Genomic DNA, 10,680 nt, shown 5'->3' on the forward strand with positions numbered 1-10,680 from the left:
ATTTGCAATAAAGCTAAGCCTGTAACTTTTCTGGGTGTTTCAGGTCATGTGTCTCTGGCGTCTTTCTCTGGGTACACTGTGCTCTTATTTCTTCAACAGCAGCCAGGAGTATTGGCCATTATTTCTTGATCTCACAATCACAATTAAGATGGTAGGACTACTTTCTTTCCCCTTATATTTACACTGATTCATCAATTGGTTCTTCATGTATGAGTAAATTCAAATTTCAGAATAGCTGATTTCATGATCCCTTTTCTTAAGAACAGGAAAGCAAGAAATGTACCAGAAACCCCTTTGGAGTATTTTAGCACGTTTTTGTTTTAGCATGTAACATTTCCAAGGGCAGTCTGGTCTTCTCTCTACACGCTTGTCTTACTGGTAAACTATCCATTTATTTCCATTTGGCTTGAGTCTGTCATGAAACGAATCAGACAATAACCCCCTTCCTGTACGTTAGTCCTCGGTGCTCTACAGAGTAGTTCTGTTACTTGGCGGTATCTCTCTTAGACACACAGTGCTGCATTCCTCTTCTCTGGGTCCTGTTTCTTCTGACCAGGTCATTCCTTCCACTGTTACGCTACCAGAGTTTTACTCCACCAACTCTTGATTGTATGCTACATGTTAAAAGTAAGCCTTTTATTATTCCCAGTCAGTGAACTGTCTTCAGACTTTACAACTTTTGATTTGGTGGAAATTAAAATTCTTTTTCTTTTACACTATATTTTAGTCTTCAGAGATCAAGGATAGTTTTAAAAGAAAATACTGAATTCATCGTGCTGACATAAAACAAGATGTAATTTAGATAATCAGTTTATGCTTCAAATAAAACCACCTACATTTAATAGACTAAGAGTTTAAGAACAGGTTATAAGTGCAAAGAAAAGCTAACTATTATTGGTTGAAGTGAATTTAGTATCATTAAGCTTTCAGCTGTAGATGCAGATATAGCAACATCAAAAGGAAAGCACTAAACACCACCTTTCTGTTAAACTACCGAGAGGTGAGACACATACAAATTTTATGGCAGGTAATCTAAAACTCTTCTAAAAATGATCAACTGTTATTCTATCCAACAAGAAAACCAATACAGCAAATCTATCTAATTGGTTAAGACACCAGATACTCGTCATGCAGTTTCAGTGTCTAGTAACAAACCTTTAGACCTTAAAGTTCTGTTTCACAGCTGCTAATCACATTTTTTTAAAAGTATATCCACTGTAAACTACATATAGAAAAGTACACAATTACCAAGTGAATGCATACAAAGATTCTCAAGTCTAGTTTTGTAGCATAATCTGAAAGCCTCCAAAGATATATACTCCAGTTATTAGCATAGCATTTAAAAATGTCAGAGTAGGACAAATACCATCAACCTGCTGAGTGTTCTACCTCTAGAAAGCTGAAATACATCTATATATATAAATATATATATGTTTCATGTAATAAATATCGATGCGTTGGACCAAGAATTGTTATAATTATAAAAAATTATCTAAGTATAAAATGTAACCATTAGAAATTAAAAGAAAAACAAGCAAGCATTTTAGTGTAGTTTCTTGTTTTTAGAGAAAGGATCTTGCTATGTTGCCTAGGCTGACGTTAAACTACCAGACTCAGTCTCCTGAGTAGCTGGTGTTACAAGTGTGCATCGTTACGTTTGGCCTTTAAAATAATGTTTTCATTACCATCAAGTTCTAAAACGTGGTTCATTTAAAAAAAGCATGTCAATTTTGTTTACGTCAGGTTTTTTTTTTTTGGTACCGGGGATTGAACTTGGGTCCTTGTGCTTTCAAGGCAGGCCACTGAACCGCTGAGCTAAATTCCCAGCCCTACGTCAGATTTAAACATTTTTTTCTCATCCAGAAGAATTTACCATAGCTAATAATAAAATTAAACTCTTTTTATATCTGAGCTATTTATCTGACCTCAGAAAGAAAAAAATGTCAAAATAGTTCCAAGTAATGAAGAAACGTGTCACTGATACCACTGATTCCTAAGCTTTCACTTTAATATTTCACTTATGTGTGTGTCTGAATGGGTTTTTTTTTGTTAAGAGCATTCCCAATGACCCCAGGCACACACATGGACTTTTTTTTTGTACTGGGGACCAAACTCGGGACCTTGTGCTTTTGAGGCAGGCGGTGGCACCACTGAGCTAAATCCCCAGCCCCACGTGGACTTTATTAAATGGAAGAAAATGGTCTATCTAAATTGTTTGTCACAATGTCAAGGTGGCCAAGTTAGAAATAAATAATTACTGATGATAAAAATGGCCCTTTTGTTCAATTATTTGTGCTGCTTGTGCATTTAAAAACTCACTACTCAACGAAAAATGACAAAATATGTATTTCAAGTTTGAAAAATTAATTTAAAGCATACCATTTCATTTGAAAAATCAGTATTTTCTACAGATATATGCAAGACCTCTACATATGTTGTAAATGTGTCATCAAAACCTAAACATTTTAGTATTTTTATTTTTTTTGGTAATAGAGATTAAACCTATGTGCTAAGCATACACTGTACCACTGAGCTTTAACCCTAGTCCCACAGTTTAGTATTATTTAAAGGGAAATTCAAAGTAGATTTTTTTGCTGCATTATGTAATTAAAGACAGTAACTTTTACACGTTAAAATAATTTACACTGAAAAACTCAAAAGTCTGATACTTTATCAAAATAACAAGAAAATTACCAATGAAAAAATAGCAAAAGCTTTACAAAAAATAGTAAACTCATTAAATTCCTGTGTTTACACAGATTAAAAATATTTATCAGTTATCACACAGATTGCAGCATACTTTGCGATATAATATAGGATAGTAACATGGGCTCTCTGAAATTCAAGCTGCATTTACCAAGACAGTTTTAACCTGAGTCTGATGATGTCTTTAGAAATGCATTTGACAAAAATGTATGCAAGTAGAATTATTTTTTTTTTTGGTACCAGGAATTGAACTCGGGTCCTTGAGCTTGTGAGGCAGGTGGTGGAACCACTGAGCTAAATCCTGGCCCAGAATTACTTTTTAGTAGTAATTTTAAAAAAATTATTCTTAATATTGTTACTTAAATATGTGTAAAATTATAAATATTTATTGCAATTTTTGGGTTCTCTGAACACAGGACACATGAATTGAAGCTTTTTTTCTGTGATGCAAGCACACGAAGATATTTTCTAGTTCAAAATGCCATATATATAATCTTATTTTCACATTCAATTATTTTAGAACAAATATAAAGGGTCAAGAGATTATCATAGATACTTGAATATTCTGAGGAAATAAATCACACCCATTTGAGGTATTATACAAGTTCACTAAAGAATATCAAATTAATAATTTCCTCCTATAAATATTTTTTTTATTTTGTGTTTAGAAGTTGCAATTTTAAGTACTATTAACAGAAAATAACAAATGCTTCCTAACAAGTGAAAAAAATAATTATAAACGCTGGAAAATTGGCCTCATTAACATTATTTACAAACTCTTACTTAATACATACTCCTTTGGAAATTAATTATATGACATTTATACAAGCATTAACATTTCCCAATCACTGCGTAGTGAGCACACCAGTTCTTTACTGTCTATACCCACAGTTTAAAGTCATTTAGTCCCTAACGGTGGAAGTGACATGCCACTTCTGGTTTTTTGGTCACGCTGAGACACTGCTGACATGCTGTTGTTCCAGCCCTTCATTTAAAGATGCTTCTGTGGAGCAAGTGTCCTTATGCAGCTTTCTCTCCTTGCTCTGATCTTCTTGCAGCTTCAGAATTATATTTCGGATTTCTTCTCTTTTCGTCCTCATTCGTGGGGGTGGAAACCAGTTTGTCAAATTCATAGGTAATTCAAAATTTAGTATTGGATTCTGAAAATAAAAAGAATGATATGCCTATTAAAATTGTAATAAACTACATTTTCATTTCAAACACAAAAATCACTCCTAAGTTAAAATGGAAACAGCAATATGCACTGATTCATTATTTATCATATGACAAGCAGTGTGCTTATCAATGAGGTACAGGACAGTTTCTGCCTACAGATCTTACAACCTAAATTATAGAGACTGGTAGCCAGGTGTGGCAGATACCTGTAATCTCAGCACTTAGAAGGCTGAGGCAGAAGGATTTCTGCAAGTTCAAAGCCAGCCTGGGCTACACAGTGAGTTTAAGGGAAGCCAGAAGTACATAGTGAGACCTTGACTCAAAAAAACCTAGGTAAATGAGTAGCAAACTAAAACCACTAGGCCAAAGTCTCCTCACTGCCTGATTTTGTAATGAGGTTTTATTGGAACACAGACACACTAACTTATTTAAATATGGTCTATGAGGGCTAGGGATTAAGCTCAGCAGTCCCAATGCCTGCCTCGCAAGTGCAAGGACCTGAGTTCAATCCCCAGTACCAAACAAACAAAGGACTATGAATGTTTTTACAAACAGTAGAACTAAGAGTAGGAACAGAGCTATTGCTGAAAAGCCTTAAATATTTACTCACTTACCCTTTATACGCCTTGTCAGCCCAGGACAGACAGATAATTCAACAAGTTGAACAATGAACATGGCAAATATTACAGCAGAAGTACATAGTAATGTTGAGAAATAAATACTTGGGGGCCTAAAACTATTCCAATAAGAAATTATGTTTAAGGTAACCCTTAAAGAGTTAAGTGTTAGCCTGCTACGGAATGGTGGAAGCAACACGGAAGAGTGTGCTAGGTGGGATGTTTATATTATGTAAGGCCTAGAGACTAGAGAGGATGGCACAGTATGAGAAATACAATGACTTTCGGTTGGTTGAAAAGAATGCTGGGATGAGAATGGTGGGAAAACAAGCCCAAAGCCTGGACACAGGCCAGATCACACAGGTGCTTATAGGCCATAGGAAGGGTTTGGAGAGAGATTAAATATGGCACTGTGAAGACTGGCAGCAAAAAGTAGCCTCTCTTAGGACCTGGAATTGAGATCTGGAAAACAACAACTTAGTGACAAGAAAAACAAGCATAGGTCCTGAAATCAAGAAAGAACCAACAGAGAAAAAGGAAAAAAATGTAGAGAAAACAAAGAATGAGATTAGTGGTAGCATATGCCTGTAATCATAGCACTCAGGAGGCTAAGGCAAGAGGATTGCTTTGAGCTCCAGGCCAGCCTGGGATACATAGTGAGTGCCAGGCCATGCTGAATTGCACAGTAAGACCTTGTCTCACGAAAACAACCTCAAAAGTGCAAGGGCCTGAGTTTGATCCCTGGTACTAAAATAACAAAATAAAACAAAACAAAAAACCAGAAAGTGAAATAAAACGAAGCCAACCCAAGCCAATCCTGCCCCCAAAGGAAAAATGAAGCGGTCTGAAATGCTAACCCCAGCTCCCAGGGAGGAGAGGGAGGACATCCTGTGTCTGCAAAAACAAATAACACTGGCAATCAAGCCCCTAGAACAGTAGTGGTGAACCTATGGCCAGAGTGGGGTGTTTGTTATGCCTGAAAGCTCTAAAAGGTTTGCCATCACTGCCCGAGAAGAAGGCTGGATACTAAGACCCTCAAATATTTGTTTGCTTATTTTTTGTGGTACCAGGGATTGAACTTGGGACCTTGTGCTTGCAAGGTAGGTGGTGGAACCACTGAGCCAAATCCCTGGCCCCCTAAGATCCTCAAACATTATACTGAATAGGTTGAAGATGGGCATAAACACCAAAACTTAAGCAAATCCAAGAATGCATCACAGGGAGACAGAATCTAAAGAGATTGCTACAGTAGTGACAGAGTTTTCCTATCCAAACTGATCTTCAAATCCCAGTGAAAAACAATAGAAAAATGAGAAAGCAAGGTAAGAAGATGCCTCAAAAAGTCCCTACTCCCTAAAAGCTGATCTCACAGACACTGAAGTAGAGAAAGTTATAGACAAGAAACTCAAAAAACAAATGGTTAAAATATTTGAAGAGATAGAGAAGAAACATACAAGTAAATGTGTAAGATGTTAAATGAGCTCAAATAGGGTTTTATTAAACAGACAATTTTACAAATAAAATGTTTGATGATTGAGATAAACAGACAATACATGATATAAATAATTACTTCAGTGAAGAATTAGCAAGTATGAATAGAAAGCAAGCAGAAATACATGATATAGAAAAATTCAGTGTAAAGCATCAGTAGCAAACTTGACCAGTGTGAGGATAGAATGTCAGAACTAGAAGATGAGGAAGATGCAGAAAATCATAAACTCAGTACTACCCCAAAACCTATAAGATATCACACAAGCTAGATCCAAGAACTGCTAGACAATACACCTGTTGCACACACAAACACACACATGCAAACATACAAAACCAACCTCAGAATTACAAAAATGATTAAAAAAATATCCTTACAATAACAACTCTCCATGTCAATGGTCTCAACTCCCCAATCAAGACACAGACTGGTAGATTGTATAAAGAACCAAAATGCAGCCATATGTTGTCTGCAGGAGACACACCTCATTCAAAAGGATGCACACAGATGGAAAATGATTCTCTGTCCCAAAAGAACCAGAATACACAAGCAGGAGTAGTTATCTTATTGTCAGACACAACAGACTTCAAGACAAAAATGATCAAAAGAGATATGGATGGCCTCTGCGTACTGGTACAGGGAACAATTCGGCAAGAGAAGATAACAACTGTAAGCATCCAAAGCACCAAATGTCAGTGCATCCAACTGCATGAAAGCAAAACTCCTAGACACAAAGGACAGGCGGAAACCAGTACATTCACAGCGGGGTGGTGGAGGGGACACGACTTCAACACCTCACTCTCACAATCACACAGGTCAACTAGACAAAAATATCAACAAAGAAATCTTAGAATTACACCATACCAGTGACAAATGGACTTCATAGGCATCTACAGTGTTTCATCCAACAGTAACAGAATACACATTTTTCTCAACAACACACAGAACTTTTTCCAAAATAGATCATATCATGGGCCATATAGCATGCTTCAAGAAATACAAATGAAATGAAGGAATCCTCTACATACCATTGGATCATAGCAAAATGAAATGAAATCAACAGCAAAAGAGGTGACAAAAGACAACGGAAACACAACACAGCAAAACCTACGGGACACACTGAAAGCAATTTTAAGAGAAAAATTAATAAACTACGAATGCACATATAAAAAAGAGATCAACCAAGGGCCAGGGATTTAGCTCAGTGGTGCCATGCCTGCCTGGCAAGTGCAAGGTCCTGAGTTCAATCTCCAGTACTAGGGGGAAAAAAAAAAAATCAACATCAAATAAATAATCAAGTAACACCAAAATCCTAGAGAAAAAACAAAACAACCCGGTTCAAATCTAAAACTAATGAAAGGAAATAAATTATAAATCTCAGAGTGGAAATTAATTAATTTGAGTCTAAAAATGTAATATAAAGTATCAACGAATACAAGAATTGGTCCTTTGAAAGTATGGGAAGGACACTTTGGAGTTGAGGAGACATGGGAGGTAAAGTACAAAAAGTAAAAGAATCAAGATGCAACGTGCGGATGTACCAATTGCCCCTTTACTATCTGTTACAAACATATACTAATTTAAAAAGGAGGAAAAAACAAAGAGTTTTGGACTGTAACTCAACAACAGGAAGCTATTGTTACATTTAAAGCAGGAAATCGACATGACTGGATTTGGGGTTGGTGGAAAGCTGAAAAACAGAAGGCAGGAAGTATGAGAATCTCTTAGAGATTGGTATGGCAGTTTGTAACTGTGATGCTTACATACTGGACTCCGCAAACGACAGCAGGAATAAGGTAGTGTACACATCTGACATTAAATGCCCGACTTCATCCCACACAGTTAGTTTTTCCACTAAAACGTGGATGAAGAAGGAAGATGCGAACTGGAAAGAATATCTAAGAGATATCTGACCTCTGAAGTCAAAGGGAAGACAGGGAAAAGAAATGGTCCACAGCAGCAAATGGTGCAGGGTGGTCAGGAGCAACTTTAATACAAAGGTAAAGATGCTGTCATGTTGTGGAGATCCAAGAAGCAATCAGGACTTGTGGAAAAGGAGATGATAAATATAAATACTTCTCAAGAAATACATTTATCTGTGAAAGGCAAAAATCTCAGGCTGTATCACAGGTCTCGTAAGTGGAAAAACCCAGTGGGGAGAATAAGCTAATCAGTAATAGCAAGAGGCCAACAAATCTCAGATTTGGTGACCTATAAACATGGTATTTTTGTCTTAAAAGTTCTCCAATATGGACATTTTTGCTCAAGAAATATATATATATGTGAAAGAGAGAAAAGAGTTATAAGTAGCAGTCTGAATCATGAGAGATCTCAAAGGTGGAGTAATTTTTCAACCCGGTTTTCAAATTCTTTAGAATATTTGCTAATTGTGTTTATATACAAAATGAGGTCAAATACACTATTTTGTTATTTATAAGGTCAGAGTTAAAACACTGAAACTCACCTCAAAAAAGCTCTCTACATACTGTAATACATATACGCCACAATCACTGAAGTTGTTCTGCTGTGGTACTTTTGGATTAGAGCCTTTCATAACATCTTTAGAAAAACTTCTTTTGCTTCCTTTTTTAACTTCCCATTCCACCTCTAAATATCTGTAAGAATGGTTACATAATAAGAATACAGGTACATGTAAATACACAAACTGCCTCATGTCCACCACAATATAAAACAAAATGTGAGGTGCAATTCTGAACTTACTCTCTTAGAATTTTTACAACATTTGATCGAGATGGGCCTCTGAGTGAGTCCATAAGTAGAATACAAGGTCTGTGGGGTAGAAATGACCAAAAGTTGAATACTTGCAATGCCGAAAGTATTGAAATGTTTAAAGATCTGGGTTCTTCTTGGCTAACAGTTTTTGGGATTTGGAGCATCTGCCCCCTTCCTGTGCTAAGGATGGAACCCAGGGCTTCATGCAAGCTCTGCACACACTGTAGCACTGAGCTATAAGCCCCAGCTCTGGAGCAGATCTCTCAACTATAACAAGTCTCTATGTTTTCTTTTATAAATGAAATTTGCTTTTCAACATGCCTTATTAGAACTTCTGCCAATATTATATACAACAAAGTTAAAGGAGATTAAATCCATAAATAGGTCATACTTCATCATCTAAGTCTAGAGCCTCTAGAGAGATGTCAGAATGCTTCTGAAAACTAACCCTGACTCACTTTCATTTTGAGTGTCAACTCCAATCTCATGTTATTGTTTTGATATACAGTGGTTTTCTGCCCCAAAACACTATATAAAAAAGGAATTGGGTTCGCCATCAAAACATATTCATCTGTGGATACAGAGGATGGGAAAGTTGATAAAGGAGGACTGAATTGATTACCCATTCTCCCCTCCTTGATCCCTGGATATCTGCCTTGCTTTTCCTCACGGAGCCTGACAACACTTGTGAATTCTACTTAAATGAAAATGGTCTGGTTATGCTTTATTCTATGAATGTATTTAAATAGAACTTAACACATAAGAGATACAGGTAATACTTACTGTTTACAGATAGTAGGCTTTAAGTGCCACTGTCCTATTTCTGAATTGCAGTTGTCATCAGCAAGGAACCCATCATCACTGCTATCATCCTATAAGAGACCTACTGTTAATATTTAAAATATACTACTAAAATAGATAATACCTAACAAAATAGCACCACTGATGACAAAAATGCTTGTAACATGGAAAGGTACCTTCCACTTAGGTCATCGACACAGAAAATGCAGCATGTTACTGGGTCCCAACTATCTCGTGTTATAATAATGGCATTTTAGAAACTGCCAATCACAAATTTACTAAAAATGATTACATCTATTTAGACACAAGAAAAAGAAATCTTTGAAGACAATGACTAATTCTTCTGCCAAACAGTACTCCTACAGTATATATAAAAGTATTTTACAGTTTTTGTTTTGTTTTGCTGGTACCAGGACCTTCTGCTTGTGAGGCAGGTGTGGTGCCACTGAGCTACATCCCCAGCCCTGATTTTAGTTTATTTTTGTAAAAATTTTGTTTGCTGGCTGAGAGAGCCATTTCACAATAGGACACCCATAATGTATTTATTATTCTTTTACACAAGTAATTCTTTCCATACCAGGAATATTTAAAGGAGTTCTGGAAACACTTTTGCTTGACAAAAACATATATCTACTTGAGAGAAAACAGCTTAAGAATGTTTTATTCTATAGATTTTCTTCTTTGTAATATGACAAAGCTTTTCACAACTTAATGGAATAATCAATAGTATGAACAATCAGATAATCAGTACAGCAGCTATAACAGGTAACTGCTATAATCAAAAGAGCTCAAGAACAAGTAATTATGATCATTATAAATTGAATATAATCCTTTAATCTTAGGTTGAGTATCCCTTATTTTTGTGTCTTTTGTTTTTTGAGACAGGGTTTCACTACATAGTTTAGGCTGGCCTTGAACTCATGGTGATCCTCCTGCCTTAGCTTTCTGATTGCTGGGATTACAGACATGTGCCAGTATGCCCAGCTTGAGTATCCCTTATATGAGATGCTCAGACCCCAAAAATGTTTTAGAACTTCTGCACAGATTCTAGGGGATAAGCATTCCTAATCTGAAAAATCTGAAATCTGAAATTTCTTCAGTGTCATTTTGCATTTCAGATTAGTGATACTCAATATGTGTATGTTGGAGAAAAAAAAA

The 10,680-nt window shown here is 36.1% G+C and overlaps 1 protein-coding gene across 1 annotated transcript; it reads right to left on the reverse strand.

Moving 5' to 3' along the window:
- Window positions 1-3,612: 3,612 nt before the first annotated feature.
- LOC104873333 (sentrin-specific protease 6-like) lies at window positions 3,613-9,863 on the reverse strand. Its single transcript, XM_010639982.3, has 4 exons — window positions 9,505-9,863; window positions 8,710-8,778; window positions 8,453-8,603; window positions 3,613-3,866 (listed from the first exon to the last, which is right to left on the reverse strand). The coding sequence occupies exons 2-4, from the start codon at window positions 8,760-8,762 to the stop codon at window positions 3,654-3,656; spliced, it is 417 nt and encodes a 138-aa protein (XP_010638284.1). The 5' UTR covers window positions 8,763-8,778; window positions 9,505-9,863; the 3' UTR covers window positions 3,613-3,653.
- Window positions 9,864-10,680: the final 817 nt, after the last annotated feature.

The sequence above is a fragment of the Fukomys damarensis genome, unplaced genomic scaffold (genome assembly GCF_012274545.1).
Source record: "Fukomys damarensis isolate Sample0158 unplaced genomic scaffold, DMR_v1.0_HiC HiC_scaffold_40844, whole genome shotgun sequence".
In the NCBI taxonomy this organism is placed as follows: Eukaryota; Metazoa; Chordata; class Mammalia; order Rodentia; family Bathyergidae; genus Fukomys; species Fukomys damarensis.

Coding starts and splice junctions, on each gene's coding strand:
- LOC104873333 (XM_010639982.3), bottom strand. CDS start 8,762: ATGGACTCACTCAGAGGCCCATCTCGATCAAATGTTGTAAAAATTCTA. Junction 8,604..8,709: donor GTTGTAAAAATTCTAAGAGA/GTAAGTTCAGAA, acceptor CCATTCTTACAG/ATATTTAGAGGTGGAATGGG. Junction 3,867..8,452: donor ATGTAGAGAGCTTTTTTGAG/GTGAGTTTCAGT, acceptor TTTTATTTTCAG/AATCCAATACTAAATTTTGA.